The sequence below is a fragment of the Erpetoichthys calabaricus genome, chromosome 9, assembly GCF_900747795.2.
Source record: "Erpetoichthys calabaricus chromosome 9, fErpCal1.3, whole genome shotgun sequence".
NCBI lineage: Eukaryota > Metazoa > Chordata > Cladistia > Polypteriformes > Polypteridae > Erpetoichthys > Erpetoichthys calabaricus.
Window position 1 is genome coordinate 153,525,550 of NC_041402.2, and position 17,554 is coordinate 153,543,103.

The following is a 17,554-nucleotide window of genomic DNA, read 5'->3' on the forward strand; positions in this document are numbered from 1 at the left end:
GGTAGCCTCCCTTCGCCTTCGGGTGGGGGGACGGGTCCTAACCGTTGTTTGTGCATATGCACCGAACAGCAGTTCGGAGTACCCACCCTTTTTGGAGTCCCTGGAGGGGGTGCTAGAGGGCATACCTTCTGGGGACTCCCTCGTTCTGCTGGGAGACTTCAATGCTCACATGGGCCATGACAGTGAGACCTGGAAGGGCGTGATTGGGAGGAATGGCCTCCCCGATCTGAACCCGAGTGGTGTTTTATTATTGGACTTCTGTGCTCGTCACGGATTGTCCATAACGAACACCATGTTCAAGCACAGGGGTGTTCATATGTGCACTTGGCACCAGGACACCCTAGGCCTCAGCTCGATGATCGACTTTGTGGTCGTGTTGTCAGACTTGCGGCCACATGTCTTGGACACTCGGGTGAAGAGAGGGGCGGAGCTGTCAACTGATCACCACCTGGTGGTGAGTTGGCTTTGATGGTGGGGGAGGATGCCGGTCAGGCGTGGTAGGCCCAAATGTGTTGTGAGGGTCTGCTGGGAACGTCTGGCAGAGCCCCCTGTCAGAAGTAGCTTCAACTCCCACCTCCGGCAGAACTTCGACCACATCCTGAGGGAGGTGGGGGACATTGAGTCCGAATGGGCCATGTTCCGTGCCTCTATTGTTGAGGCAGCTGACCGGAGCTGTGGCCGTAAGGTGGTCGGTGCCTGTTGTGGCGGCAATCCCCGAACCCGTTGGTGGACACCGGCGGTGAAGGATGCCGTCAAGCTGAAGAAGGAGTCGTACAGGACCCTTTTGTCCTGTGGGACCCTGGAGGCAGCTGATAGGCACCGGCAGGCCAAGCAGAATGCGGCTTTGGTGGTTGCTGAGGCAAAAACTCGGGTGTGGGAGGAGTTTGGGGAGGCCATGGAGAACGACTTTCGGACGGCTTCAAGGAGATTCTGGTCCACCATCCGGCGTCTCAGGAAGGGGAAGCAGTACAGTGTCAACACTGTATATGGTGGGGATGGTGCGCTGCTGACCTCGACTCGGGACGTTGTGGGTCGGTGGGGGGAGTACTTCGAAGACCTCCTCAATCCCATTAACATGCCTTCCAATGAGGAAGCAGAGCCTGGGGACTCAGAGGTGGGCTCCCCCATCTCTGGGACTGAGGTCACCGAGGTGGTCAAAAAATTCCTTGGTGGCAGGGCCCCGGGGGTGGATGAGATACGCCCGGAGTTCCTCAAGGCTCTGGATGTTGTAGGACTGTCTTGATTGACACGCCTCTGCAACATCGCATGGACATCAGGGACAGTGCCTCTGGATTGGCAGACCGGGGTGGTGGTCCCCCTCTTTAAGAAGGGGGATCGGAGGGTGTGTTCCAACTACAGAGGGATCACACTCCTCAGCCTCCCTGGAAAAGTCTATTCAGGGGTCCTGGAGAGGAGGGTCCGTCGGATAGTCGAGCCTCGGATTCAGGAGGAACAGTGTGGTTTTCGTCCTGGTCGCGGAACAGTGGACCAGCTCTATACCCTTAGCAGGGTCCTGGAGGGTGCATGGGAGTTTGCCCAACCAGTCTACATGTGTTTTGTGGACTTGGAAAAGGCATTCGACCGTGTCCCTTGGGGAATCCTGTGGGGGGTACTCCGAGAGTATGGGGTACCGGCCCCCCTGATAAGGGCTGTTCGGTCCCTGTACGATCGGCGCCAGAGCTTGGTCCGCATTGCCGGCAGTAAGTCGAACCCGTTTCCAGTGAGAGTTGGACTCCGCCAGGGCTGCCCTTTGTCACCGATTCTGTTCATAACTTTTATGAACAAAATTTCTAGGCGCAGCCAGGGCGTTGATTGGGTCCGGTTTGGTGGGCTCAGGATTGGGTCACTGCTTTTTGCAGATGATGTTGTCCTGTTTGCTTCATCAGGCCGTGATCTTCAGCTCTCTCTGGATCGGTTCGCAGCCGAGTGTGAAGCGGCTGGGATGAGAATCAGCACCTCCAAATCCGAGACCATGGTCCTCAGCCGGAAAAGGGTGGAGTGCCCTCTCAGGGTTGGTAGCGAGATCCTGTCCCAAGTGGAGGAGTTCAAGTATCTCGGGGTCTTGTTCACGAGTGAGGGAAGAATGGAGCGTGAGATCGACAGGCGGATCGGTGCGGCATCCGCAGTAATGCGGGCGCTGCATCAGTCTGTCGTGGTGAAAAAGGAGCTGAGCCACAAGGCGAAGCTCTCAATTTACCAGTCGATCTATGTTCCTACCCTCACCTATGGTCATGAGCTATGGGTAGTGACCGAAAGAACGAGATTGCGAATACAAGCGGCTGAAATGAGTTTCCTCCGCAGGTTGTCTGGGCTCTCCCTTAAAGATAGGGTGAGAAACTCAGTCATCTGGGAGGGGCTCAGAGTAGAGCCGCTGCTCCTCTGCATCGAGAGGAGTCAGATGAGGTGGCTCGGGCATCTGATCAGGATGCCTCCTGGACGCCTCCCTGGTGAGGTGTTCTGGGCACGTCTAACCGGGAGGAGGCCCCGGGGAAGACCCAGGACACGCTGGAGGGACTATGTGTCTTGACTGGCCTGGGAACGCCTTGGGATTCTCCCGGAAGAGCTAGAAGAAAAGGCCGGGGAGAGGGAAGTCTGGGCATCTCTGCTCAAGCTGCTGCCCCCGCGACCCGAACTCGGATAAGCGGGAGACAATGGATGGATGGATGGAGTCAACAAAGCAGAAACAATGCACACTTCTTACAGACAAATAATGACATTCTAAATAAAGATCATTTCTGCAACTGTTTCTAATTTTGGAACTATGTTTTCAAGCAGGAAAAAAACAAATTCAAAACAAAGGGTAGGAAAATTGTAAACTGACACATATGTACTCTTTATACTTGATAGCCTAGATCAGGTGTGATAGGTGTCACACTTACAGGTAATCTAACTTAGACACCATTAAAATATCTGACTACGCCACCCAGTTTTATTAAGAGACTGGGAACTCTTGAAATTTACCGATAATAGCACACAGGTTTCTATAAATTGGGCAGTGAGTAAACACACAATGAAATACACAACAGTAATTACGGAAAAGCAACAGTAACTTCTATTACACAAGACAATATAAAGTACATTAAAAAGATAAATGAACATAAAAAAAAAATCTAACAATATCAGGAATGAAATTCCTTTTTTTAAAAGGTAAGCACACAGTCCATTCCCTAAAAGTCCATTAACTCTTTCAGGGCCGATGTCGACTTTTGTCAAAATTCAGGGGTAAACTGTGACAAAACTCATTCTTATGTTTTAGTTCAACTCTCTTTGTTAGAAGGAAAGTTACATAGCTTTGTTGATTTGACTTAGATTCCCTACGCGTGCGTGAGTAGCGAAGAGCAAACAACCTCTAAAATGGCATCGACATCTAGAGAGAGACCAAAGCAAACGTGCAAAGCAAAATATTCTATGGATGTTTTATGTAATTTCGTTGAATTGGACTCTGACTTGTCGGACTCTGAGTTTGATGCAATTGATCTGGAGATGGATATCGAAAACGAAAGTGAGGTACCGGCATCATCTGAGCGGTCCTCAGCTGATTGTGGTGCTGAACACGTTCGTGCAGCTGATGCGCCTACAGCAGCGCTCGCCTGGGAGTACCATTTTGTACTATGATGACAAGAGGTACAAACCATATTGCGTCACTCTGCGACCGCCACCCACCTGCTATGTGAGGACAGCCAGGCTGCTGGCCCACAGTGCATTCCTGCTGACCATCAAGGCGCCCCTGCACAGCCACTGCTGCCAGAGATGCCAAACAGGCGCCAACAGCAGCCACAGCACATAGCAACAGACGTTTTATGTTGACTTATGTGTGAAACCATTGCTTTGCGTGCTTTTCAGAAAACTGAGTTTTTTGGAAAAAATATTCAGCCCTCAAAGAGTTAAAAACATGAAGTGGAGGATACAACCTTTAGTGGTGCAGAGTCCAGTATGCGCACTGTGTTACCCCAACAATTAATCGTCCAACTGTCCACGGATGGAGTTTGTTCACCGCACACTCGTTTCCCAACAGAAGTTTTGTCAAATTGTTGAATCTCTGTCAGCGTCTCTTCGTTGTTCCTTTTTTTCCACTCTGTGCTCCTTGTGTTGCTGTGACCTAGGCACGCCTCATTTCTCGTCTGCCAGCTTGGCTTGGTCCTTTCATGTGGCTTTCCTCTTTCGCTGGACCCACAACCAGCGTCTCTTTATGGAGCTGTCTCTTCCTCCCTGGAAGTAAGTGTTGCCGTCCTTGTGCCTCACGTCGTGCCAACCACATTCCCTCATTTGCCTACGAGACCCTGTGCTCTGTCCGAGTGTCTTGGCAGTGTTCTCAGTGGACCATCCCTATCTCCCTGCCTTCTCCTGCCCAGAAGTTTAAATCTCCTTCAGTCCCTGCCTAGATTAACAGGACAATGGATTAAACAATGGCACATCCAAATTTCCTGGGTTTAACAAATATTGTAAACACAAGTTAACAAAATGTATTGTTAGCAACTATCAATGAGTACACATATGCTGATTAGAAACCAAAATTCTCAAACATGTTACTTTCCAAGTGAGGTAAATACAAACATTTTCCAAGGAAGGAGCAGTTCTTTTATCACAATTTTGTATTGTTTGTATATTTGACCAGTTAAAACTTCAAAGCGGTGATTCTTGTGCAAGACAGCAAATACCGATATCTTGTAGACAACCATGACAATAATCAGTAATGGGATTACCCAGGAAATTTGCCTTTTAACTTTTCACCCCAGTTCCAACAATGGGTGCATATTGCCTCTTCATCTTCTGTGTTTTAAATGTAATATGTACATGTTCCTTTGCCTAAGAGAGAAATGGAACCACCCAGTGTACAAAAAATGTCCCCCTCTGACACAGAGGTGTCAAACTCCAGGCCTGGAGGGCCGCAGTAGCTGCAGGGTTTCATTTTAACCCTTTTCCTAATCAGTGACCAGCTTTCACTGTTAATTAACTCCTTTTCACTTCATTTTAATAGCCCTGTTTTTAAGGATTAAGTCCTCTGAATTGATTTGTTTCTTCATTAAATGACAGGCAAACAGAAATGAGATGTGAAATGAGCCGACAGATGACCAGCTAAATTGAAACATCAAACTCCAGCCAATTTCACTCCAACTAGTTTCTTAATAAGAACTCAATTCTTTCCGTTAATTAAACTCATTATTTAATTCCATGGCTTGTTGCTGTTCTCATTTTGTCATAGCAGACATTCCCAAAACTGTTGATTTTCTGTTTTTTCTAAGACCACCGTCAAAATGTTTTGGTGGCCTGAGAGATCAACCTTATCGAGACCTTCACCTTTCCTTATTTTATTGTGTGATGGGCACAGGTGAGCTGGTCATGTGGCGACTTGTTTTGTGTCTCTTTATTATTATTAAGGAAAAAGTAACAACAAATGGGCCTGAGTCAAGTTAATTAAAACTAAGGCAAAAGAAGTTAATTAGCAGCAAAAACTAGACTCTAATGAAGAAGATGGCTAGACCGAAAACCTGCAGCCACTGTGGCCCTTCAGGACCGGAGTTCGGCACCCGTGGCCTAGGTGATTAAGCATGCTATTCTGTTAATGCTTTCACTTTTATTACTCAAAAGGAATTATAACGAAACACTGTAGCCTTTGTTACATTCTTACTTTGGCACATATTCCATACAACCTACCATTTTTATTCATTGTTTCCTATACTTCTGTGATTATATTTGAGCACTACTATTTTTAAAGAAATTCAGACTGCAGGGGTGCACAAAGAGGAATGTGCTGTGCAATAAAATAATATACAATATACAATAAAATGATTATTTGTTCCCTTGGAAATACATTACCATTTCACAAAAATGGATCAGGATATCTGTATTTAATGTGTATAGAAAGCACAAAAAGTTAAAAACATTGCAGTGAGTATACACATTGAAATTACAGCTGCAAAAGTCAAAACATTTTGAGTAATGAAAATACTTTTGAGTACATGCAAGTGCACATGTTTGTGTTGACAAAGACAAGCCACATGCGTCTAAAAGGCAAGCATCACTTCATTATAATGTATCCTGTAAACATATTATAGTTTTCTTATAACATTTTTCTCATTTTGAGTACAGCAGTGTATGCATTTGTACAGCAGCATCTATCAACCTGGTGCAATCTTAAACTGCCTACTGTCAGATAGAGAGCTTTTTGGCAGAAATTAAAGGTGTAATTTAAGAAATAAATTTGGCTCTGCGACAATGTGTTTGCCTTAAGGTTTTTTCATAAGTACTTAATTTGCAGCAGTTGTTTAGAACTGTTAGAACAATTTCCCACATAGTCTATTTTGTTTTTGTTGATGTGAACACACCAATCGCATTCTGGTGTGGAGCAAAACAACCTCACTAAAACCCTATAGATATAGTGGTCTCAGGGCTGTGCCAAGCTGACCCTGGAGCAGTTCACATCTGTGATCTGACACAAGACACAGTGTAACTACAGGCAATGCTGTGCATTATGGGTAAAATGTGTGCAAGCTGTGGTAGTCACACTACACCATTGCAACATAATGAATGAACTTGGAATCGTAAGGAGGTACAATGCTGCCTCGATATTTTGGCTGAAAAACATATACTTTACGCTTGCAACTCAAAAAAACACAAAAAACTGTATGTTAAAATTGTTATTGACTCAATAAAAGGGATTTGATTTCCCCTGAGCATAAAAGTGAAAAAAGATATACACATACATACTAATGTAACACAATTTGCATAAAACATCTTGTGCAATTACCAGTCAAACAGAGTTAAGTCTAGCACCTGATTCAGGGCCACTACTTCTATATCTCTCTTGCGATCAAGTCGCACACACACACATTAAAAAGAGGTCTAAATGTGCTAATAATCAAGTTGATCAAACCACATACAGAGATGGGAAGAAATGAATGTTAGTGTCCTTACAATTACTGAAGGCGCAGGAACTTCAATACTGTGCAGTAAATGTTAATTCCAAAATGCGCATAATTAGCAAATATTTACAAGCCTAAAGGCACTTTAAGATAAGCTTACATAAGGTTACATTCGTATAGTGGGTTACTGGACAGTAAACACACAAAATCATATAATAAAATGAAACTCACCTGATACATCTACTACTTAAATATTGAAGCACATCACTTTAGATAGATAGATAGATAGATAGATAGATAGATAGATAGATAGATAGATAGATAGATAGATAGATAGATAGATAGATAGATAGATAGATAGATAGATAGATAGATAGATACTTTATTAATCCCAAGGGAAATTCACATACTCCAGCAGAAGCATATTGATAAAAAATATTAAATTAAAGAATGATAAAAATGCAGATATAACAGACAATAATCTTGTATAGTGTTAATGTTTACCCCCCCGGGTGGAATTGAAGAGTCGCATAGTGTGGGGGGGGGGGACGATCTCCTCAGTCTGTCAGTGGAGCAGGACAGTGACAGCAGTCTGTCGCTGAAGCTGCTCCTCTGTCTGGAGATGATCCTTTTCAGTGGATGCAGTGGATTCTCCATAATTGATAGGAGCCTGCTCAGCACCCGTCGCTCTGCCATGGATGTCCAACTGTCCAGTTCCATGCCTACAATAGAGCTGCCTTTCTCACCAGTTTGTCCAGGCATGAGGCGTCCCTCTTCTTTATGCTGCCTCCCCAGCACACCAACACGTAGAAGAAGGCGCTCGCCACAACCGTCTGATAGAACATCTGCAGCATCTTATTGCAGATTATTTGAAAGACACCAACCTTCTAAGGAAGTATAGTCGGCTCTGTCCTCTCATCAGTATTGGCAGTCCAGTCCAATTTATCATCCAGCTGCATTCCCAGGTATTTACAGGTCTGCACCCTCTGCACACATTCACCTCTGATGATCATGGGGTCTGTGAGGGGCCTGGTCCTCCTAAAATCCACCATCTATATAAATGTAATGAATTATTATTATTATCAGCTCCTTGGTTTTGCTGATGTTCAGTTGTAGGTGGTTTGAGCCGTACCATTTAACAAAGTCCTTGATTAGGTTCCTATACTCCTACTTCTGCCCACTCCTGATGCAGCCCACGATAGCAGTGTTGTCAGCGAACTTTTGCACGTGGCAGGACTCCCATCTCTGTCAGCTTGTTACTAAGGAGCAGAGGTTGGATGGTGTTGAAGGGGCTAGAGAAGTCCAGAAACATAATTCTTACAGCATCACTGCCTCTGTCCAAGTGGGAGATGGATCGGTGTAGCATGTAGATGATGGCATCCTCTGCTCCCACCTTCTCCTGGTATGCGAACTGCAGAGGGTCGAGGGTGTGGTGAACTTGTGGCCTCAGGTGGTGAAGCAGCAGCCACTCCATGGTCTTCATCACATGTGACGTCAGAGCGACATGCCGAAAGTCATTCAGCTCACTAGGACGTGATACCTTTGGGACTGGGGACTGGGTTGTTCATTTGGTTTGCTCTTTCCACGTCTCTCTCGAGGGTGGCACCCCGCTTCGAGCTGCAGCCAGTGATGATCTTCATCCCATCCCACAATTCCTTCATGCTGTTATTCTGCAACTTTTGCTCCAGTTTTCTTCTGTACTGTTCCTTCGCCGCCCTGAGCTGGACTAGGAGTTCCTTCTGCACGCACTTGAGCTCATGCTGATCACCACCTTTAAAAGCCCTTTTCTTCTGGTTCAAAAGGCCTTTGATTTCACATGTAATCCATGGCTTGTTGTTAGCATAGCAGCGTACTGTTCTTACTGGAACTACAATGTCCATACAGAAGTTGATGTAGTCAGTAGTGCAGTCAACAACCTCCTCAATGTTCTCACTATATGACCCCTGCAGGATATCCCAGTCCGTATATGCCCTAAGCAGAGCTGGCTATCTTCAGTATGGTTGCTAAGAGAACTCATGTCCTATTTGTAGCATTTGAATTAACATGTAATTTTATGTACTGTTCTAGTTATCAGGCATTCTGCTTCCAGAAGTGTGTCAGTTAAGCACAGTAGTTCATATTGCAAATGTAGCTGTGCACATGTGAACCCCTCGTAATAATTTTACCTAGGAAAAAACTATCCCCTGTAGAAGTCCACAGGATACCCACAGGGTGTTTATTTATTTTCTGATTTTACTTGAAAGTTTGCTGTACAAAACGCAATCAAACTAATTGGAGACTGAAACAAAGTAATGAATCATCTCCTGACTCAGAACAAAGGAAGCACCTGTAACTGAAAAATGCTACTGGCAAAATCTCTTCTGATAAAGGGGAAATGGTTTGTGCTACATTTTCAGTTGAATGAAACAAATCACAGCAATTTAGCGTTGCCTCTTTGCAGCTCTCAAGGTGTATACTGTAGCTTCTTCTGTTTTCCTTAACGTGAATTTATTACCCATATACTTTATATATAATGATAAAAATGAATATAAAATGTACATATAATGTGTGGGCCAAAACTTTTGTTTTTTTATGCAACTTACTGTTTGCAACTCCAAGAAATCTAACTCAGATTTCCAAGGCATTCTGTGTGCTGCACATACATTATACACTACCAGTAAAAAGTTTTAGAACACCCCCATTTTTCCCAGTTTTCATTGAAATTTAAGCATAAATAACTGCCAGAGGTTAAAAAAATTACCAAAAACTGAAAAGTAATGTAATCTTCAGTTATACAAAAAAGCCTTTTTCAAGGAACAAGTAATGGCTTAACAACTTGCAGCATTTCTGTACTAATGGAAGTTAATTAAGCCTTAAAAGTTAATTACAACAATTCTAACTGGTGTCCCAACTTTTGATGACTACTTACAAACCCTCTGTATAAAAGCAGTGTTGGAAGAAACTATGTTGCTACACTCTCTGAAGCATTATTTTGATAACTTTGCGCTGTATATTGCTGAGATGAAGATGAGAAAAAGGCAGTTAACAAAGGCAGACAGAACATTGTAACTCTTAAAAGTGTAACTCTTTCCTTCATAGAAATTGAAAGAAGCCAAGGTGTCAGTGAGTAGAGTTAAACCAGTGTGTCAGTGAGTATAGTTTCCTCAACCATCTAAAGGAACTTGGAAATTGGAGAATACGCTTGACAGGAATAGATCTGGTAGGCCCAAAAGCACAAAAGAAACAGAAGACGAGTTTGTGGGATAAGCTTGTGAGAAGCGTTGAACATTTAGTTTAGTTAATTTTCAGCATGAATGCATTAGTTTTGAGAAGGGAATTCCAAAATAAAATTCCAAGGTAAAGTTACAAAAAAAATAACTTTCCTTCCGGATTGGCTTGTTTAGCAGAAACCTGTTGTGGATGCACTCGTGCTTGCACTATGCTTGCTCTGACCACAAAAACTCACTGGAGAGTAAACTAGTGTATGCAAAAAATTGTACAGTATATGGTGAATAAAAGATTACAAATCACTAAAAATAATATATACAATGATCACCTCATTTTCTGTGTCATACCCTTTCCCTTTATCTTCCATGATTAACAAAACAATGTTTTACTCATTATTTTATCATCCTAGACAGTCCTCCCTTTTTGTATGTGTAACTTTTTAAAATTATATAAGGTTTTCTTTATTGCCATTAGTTTCTGTTAAACTGATTATAAGGGAAAAAAATGCCATGGGAGACTGAGCAATTCAATAGGGAAAATTAAAAAGTTACAGGGAATAGATGGGGAACAAGAAGTGCAATAAATGGTTTAGACGACATCAGTCATTCTGAATTCACAGAAGGATAGTGTATAGTTTATGCAAGAACTCAATGGAAGCTTTGACTTTAAGAACCTTAATGATCAAAAACATTGTAGTTCAGTTACATTCTACAAAATACACTAAATTTGATGGTTTCCTTGTTGAGTTGCATCTTCATTACTAATATTGATTTTGTCTTAAAAGCCACTGAAGCATGATCTGTCTTGTGAGAGTGTTTTATCAGCAAATAATGAAAGAGGATCTTCTGTTTACAAAGCAGATCTAATGAAAGTCTCTTCTGAAATAAAATGTACTCCATCCAATCATTCACTGTTTCTTTTCTGTAATGGTACATGTTATATGTAAAGTAGTATTCCAAATATTGTTTATTTAAGAGTTTAAATACATATTTACTTTACTACATATGAGTCATTTATATTTGCAATTTTACATACCAGGAAATGTGATTTATAGTGATAGTGACTCTGTAAGCAATAAACCATCTAATATATAATAAAACACTAAAATCTGTGTGTCTGGTACCTCTGAGCAATCTGAATGGTCAGTTTGGCTTTGCTGTGATTGGTCTGCTTGGCTTTGGTGATGCAACAGAAGAGAATGTGTGAGAGTGTGACACACAAGGAGGAGAAATGACATGGGATACATGCAGTGATTCACCTTAACACCCTTGAACCTGGCAAACAATAAAGCAGACAGAAGGTGATCAAGGTGCCTCAAAAATAATGACAAGAGTCTGAGAAGCAGGCTTCACCGGAGCGCATTCGACAGAGGAAGCACTGGTAAAATAAGTTTCCTACACATGCGTACACCGAGGAAAGGAGCTGAAGATACACTTATGGCGAGATATTTTTAAATTGTTTTATTACCTGTTGTGGGATATGGCCGGCCTTTCATCCCGGCCAGTACCCCCAGGGCGCCAGGTGGAGCCCTGCATGCAACATAGAGGTGCCCCGAGTTCCAGCAGGGCATCATGGACAGTGGAGTTTTTCATCACAGCCCTGCTGGATACCATGGGGGCCTCCAGGGGATGCTACAGGAAGGCCCAGAGACTTTGGTTTCACCTATAACCCGGAAGTACGTCTTAGTCACGGCGACAGAGGGAATGACGTACTTCCGGGATAAAGAAGAGTTTTTACCTGACCCGGAAGTGCTGGATAATCACATGGACTGAGGGCTCAGAAGCACTTCCAGGTCAAGGACTATAAAGGACTGTGAGAGATCCCAGACGGATGAGCTGAGTCGGGAGGAAGGGTGGCAATGCGTCTGGGAGTGGAGGATTGTGATTATTGTATTGAGTATTGTATTGATTTATGAGAATAGTGGAGTGGAGGGTGCTTTGTGCACATTATTGTCCAAATAAAAACAATTGTTGGACTTTTATCTGGTGTCTGATCAGAGGGTTCAAGGGAGTGATAGCGCCCTCAATCGGTCACACTGTGTTTGACAGGTAGCATGGCTAGTAAGTAATAAAGCACTGATTGAAGTTATCACAAAAAATTAAACTGGGTTTAGTTAAAGTAAAAATGAAAAGTAAAGCAAAACATTCACTTCACAAGTAGCTTAAGCCACAGAACCAATTAAACACAGCAACTCATCGTATATATTATGACGCCTCTGTGGTTAACTACATAATGAATGGTTACTGCAGGTCCTTTTTCTTTTTGAGGATAGTAATTATTACGGCAAAAAGGGACCAGTTTTCTGAGGAAGCATTAAACAGATCTGTTGTTCCTTATTAGAGGCATTATTAAAGTGCCACCGTTAGACAACTATATAACTAGTCTTCATCAGAATTTTGGAGGTATGCAGGGTCAGACCTACAGATGGTCTTGAAAGCCAACACCAGCATTTTGAATGTAGTAAAGAACACAAATGGTTGCAGTGGAAGGAGATATGGAAGATTTTAAGATACGGCTGGTGAGTTTTTTTCCTATGGGAGCCACCATTTTTGTTGATGTTTTCTATGCAATTTACAGAAAAGACAATCGGGAGTGTGTGATGTATGTCAACATCAAACACAAATGTATAGAGGTCAGTATGTGAATTCCCCCAGTAGTCTGAGGTTTCAGATTCCACTAAAGACAGGATTTTATTAGTATATTCTGATTACAAATTCTTCATCTGTCCTTCACTCAATATCTTTTTGATTTGGCTCTAGTTACATATCTCCTTTTGGCTATGAAATCCCACACTATATCCTGACTACGATCTTTGACTCACATCCACATTTTCATGTTTTTGATTTATGATGTCTTATTTTGAGTTCATGACTTCTTCGATTCCTTTTTCATTTAAAACTGCTACTACCCTTTACAGGCAATAGAAAGGGGTGTAATGTGCACACAAGATGTATTAGAATATATAAAGCTAATGCATCTCATGGTAATAACCAAAAATGCAGACAGAATAAATCTTCCCCAGAACCAATTAGAGTAGTCCAGGCTTGAGATAATTAGCTATGTTGATTTTGTGAGCAAGTGTGAGCAAACAACCCCTCAGCTTTACCCCTGGTGCTTCTAACTTAGAAATGTGGATTCCTGATACAGACACTTCAAGAAATAATAGGCATAATCCTGTGCTCATCTTGTCTTGCTGACCATTTTAGGGACATATTTTGGGATCATATCCTCAGCACCTCTTACCTTTTCAAAGAAGCCCAGCTCTGTTTTTTTGACATCCTATTAGTTTAATTTTTTAAACCACTTCTTACATCTGTACGTTTGTCTTTGCACATTGTTTCATTGCATTTTTGACACATTGGTTGGTCAGTGATCCTGTTTCCTTTATTTTTGTAAGTCTGTTACCATTTCAATGTTTGTTCAGCTCTGTGGTATTAATGCTCATTTAGAAAGTAGTTAAATAGGAAGATGTCCACAATGACTGTGGAAGTCAGGGTGTGAACCAAATTCTTGAGAGCTAACCTTATTTTACAGTTGTTAGCCCCCCTAATCTTCTAGCTAGTGGTATGTTTTGTTATGTCATGTACATTTTCTTTGTCTACTTTGATACCTTTCACATGGCCATTGTGATAGCCCCTTGTAATTTTGTACTCTGTGAGGTGCTAGGCTAGTAACATCACTTCGTTAGAGGAACACCGAATCAAGAAGCTGATTAAGAAGGCAGGTTCAGCTATGGGACTTACTCTCAACCTTCTGGAGGTAGCAGTGGAGGGTAGTAAGAAACTAAACTTATAGCGATTATGAACAATGCTGCACATCTCTCTGACATGCAATCACATAATGAATTATTCAGCAGAATAATTCAGTCATGTGATTCCTTTTTTGCAGTTTATTTATTCGCTAAAAATTCTGGAAGTAATTAAAATGTATTCATTTTGCACATTTTGAGCAAGCGACTAGACATCAGATATGTTGATTATGTGGCAAAGTAACATGAGATTTTTTTTTCTGTTTTTCAAATCATTTACTATTGTACAAAACTGACTATCATTGCGTTCTACTATGCCATAAACTTCTTTCTCTCCATTCGCCATGAAAACATGAAATTACACTACAAATTACTTGTTGGTAAGTAACATATAAAAAAAAAAATTTTGTGTTGAGTATTCCTTTAAGTATAGTTTAGGGTCACATGGAGGTATCCTGTGACAGGTATCCTGTGACAGGATCACAGGATATATACTTACACAAACTGGGAGTAAAACTGGAGAACCCAGTGGAAAATCCACACAAACATAGGGAAAATATACTAACTCGGACAAAGTTAGAAGACCAATACAAATAGCATAAGGACACTCAGAACTCCTAAATTCATGACATCCAGCGTGTAGGAGCATAAAGACTAATTTGAGACAGAATGGAATAATACAACCTATCACAAAGGTCAAGTAGTTCACACAAATTTAAAAACTTAATCTTTTACAGCCAAGGCAGGGGTTTTCTTTCATTTTAGTTTTATTTCTTTTTAGTCATTTAGGTGTGTATTTGAGAGGAGTTTGTTGTTTACCATAATATTTATTTTTTATTTATTTATTGAGTGTCTGGAAAAAGGACAAATAAAGTGTTATGTGTTAATCTAGCTATTATTTCTTAGACCCCTAAAACACACTCTTATCTCATGAAAATTAACCCTCCTGTGATTGTGAAGGGTGGAAGTGAGCATGGGCAAATAGTGAACTGACTTGAGGACAGAGTGGCCCAGGAGAGACTCTGTAGAACAAATAAGAAGTGATCTAGAGGAGTGATATTGTGGCTTAATGTCAGCAGGACAGTGAGTTAAGAACTATTCCAATCCAGATAGATTCATTATAACTGATCCCTGCCAATTTATACAAACAATGTGGAATACACAGTGAAAATGTTCTCTTCTCTGTAACTGAAACAAACAAGAATTCATTAAAGTACATTGTATAATTTTATATAATAGAAAACACAAATTAGGTGACCTGGATTACCTCAGATATGGCTGTTAAGAAAACATTTTTGCAAATTTCATATTTTAATCAGTTTATTTAAAGGTAGCTTAATATGCAATAGTCATATGCTATTTCAGAATTTACATTACTTATATATGTGTGTGCATGTGTGTGTGTGTGTTTTTTTTTTTTCAATTTTTCTCTGGGTTGTTGTATGTAATGTTGGTGACTTTGACAGCCTCCTTTTCACTGGGTGTGTCCTACAAATTCAGATATAAAAAGGCACAGGATTTCTAAATAGATCACACTGTTGGACAGGTGGAAGTTGCTGTTACTACAAACAAAATGGGTGCCAATGTGATGTATCTTGGAATAATGGCATTGGTTCTGATTCTTTTGGCAGAGCCAGTCTACATGCAGGGTAAGCCATTCTTTAAATTTCTTTATGATGAACGTATTCAGGTTCATTTAAAACATAGACACACTTTACACATAAATGATAATTATACTACTAAGGGATTGTTAAGTACTACAGTATAACAGGTTAACAAAGCATACTTTAAAAATAATATTCCTGAATTAAGTTGTGTATTGATATTTCTGTCTAGCTTAAATATGTTTGATCTAAGGCTAAAAATGGTAATTTAACATAAATTTAACATAAATCTGTTTCAGTGCAGTAAGGTGTATTATAATTTTGATCAGTTATGTTTTCATTTTTTTTTCTTCTCAAAAGACATAAAACAATTGAATTAACATAGAATTAAAATGAAATAAGTACAATTTGTTTTATCTCTTAAAAATGAAGACATGTTAAATATGGCATGCTTTATTTAGTAATTTATTCAAAATGTAACAATCCCCCCGTATGATGTTTAAAATGCAATTATAGTTAGAAAAGAGAATTGAAAGGGGATTATTTAGAACATAACAGAAAACAATATGCTAATACATACAGAACACAATGACTATCTTTCTCAAAATGATCATTTAAAACATTTTAGAAAATGTAAAAAAAAAAAAAAAAAAAGAAAGGATAACATTAATTTCAACAAATCATACAGATTCATTTTCATAGCTTCACTATAGGAGTGCAGTACTCAGAACAAATCAGGGCATGCTGTCTCCCTCTTCTGGAGTTATGTTTATTATGTGGACTAATACGATAAAAGAATACCATATCAGATAAAAAGTGCTTGGAATAACTAAAGCCTTTATTTTCTGTGATGGAGTTATCAATTGTGATTAAATTATAAAATGTGTGTTAATGCACTGTTAGGCATTTTCCCTATCTTTAAAAAGGTATATACTATTTTAGATGCAGCATTTCTTGAATAATCTACAGACAGACCTTTGTCTGTTTTTATACAACACAAGAAACACTAGTCAATAAACTACATTTTAACATTCTAGTAAACATAATTATTATACTGATAGTTCTTTCAGATTAAATCAGCTTTATAGATATTAATGTGCAGTGTATTAAGCATTAAATGTTAATGCATTAATAATATATGCATTAACTGAAATAACCAAAATTAATAAGCACAAATATGAGCGTCAGTGCCTGATGGTTATGCCGTTAAAAAATATTAATGGCAGCTCAATGCATTCTCGTATAGTGTATTTTCAGAGTGCTCTACACATTTTTTTTGTTCTTTATTTTGCCTTATACAATTTCTTGTATTAAGATTTTGTTAGTTTTCACTTGGGGGTCAGAGCGCAGGGTCAGCCATTGTACAGCGCCCCTGGAGCAATTACAGGTTAAGGGTCTTGCTCAAGGGCCCAGCAGAGAAGGATCTCTTTTGGCAGTGACGGGGATTTGAACCGGCAACCTTCTGGATACCAGCACAGATCCTTAGCCTCAGAGACACCACTCCGCCCCAAATTTATATATAATATATATAAATTTATATATATATATACTGTGTATATACTGTATATATATATATATATATATATATATATATATATATATATATATATATATATATATATATATGGTTGAAATAGTTTACTGTCAAATAATGCAAAGAGTACGCGACACGTGTTTCGCCCTAATTCTGGGCTCATCAGGCGTACACACTCTACTGCACTCCCTCTATCTCAAATTCATAGGCTTTTTAAATGATAAAGCACCTAAACATTAATAAGTAATTGTAAAGGATAAATAAATTAACCTAAGGTAAACTATCAAAGAGGTGGGAAAAAAATAGAATTCTTGTCCACGCAAATGTCAGAGAAACCTTTCTTTCCTGAGCTAACAGGTCATCTGGCTCCTCACTGAGAATTCTCCTATGTAATACTGCATAGACGAGTTTAGCTTAATGAGTTTCATTGAATTTGACAGATGTCTGACTTTAGGTCTCTTATTAATGGTGAGTCTTCTATTTCTAACATTATGTGTATTAATATGATTAAAATGGTAATGATTCAGTAACCTAACAATGAAATGGTCTTCTATATGACAATAAATTTTGTAATATATTAAGATTATTCTATATTAGA

General features: G+C 40.3%; 1 protein-coding gene across 2 annotated transcripts in view; it reads left to right on the forward strand.

Annotated features, from left to right (window-relative positions):
• The window catches only part of LOC114658211 (uncharacterized), a 53,630-nt gene that overhangs the window by 34,202 nt on the left and 1,874 nt on the right, over positions 1 to 17,554 (forward strand). Inside the window, exon 1 of one of the 2 annotated variants that reach the window (XM_028810327.2) lies at positions 15,334 to 15,467. The exons of the other annotated variant lie outside the window; for it this stretch is intronic. Coding sequence (XP_028666160.1) covers positions 15,392 to 15,467 — 76 coding nt within the window. The 5' untranslated portion in view covers positions 15,334 to 15,391. Of the gene's footprint in view, positions 1 to 15,333; positions 15,468 to 17,554 lie in introns of those variants that run through there. 2 annotated transcript variants of the gene reach the window in all.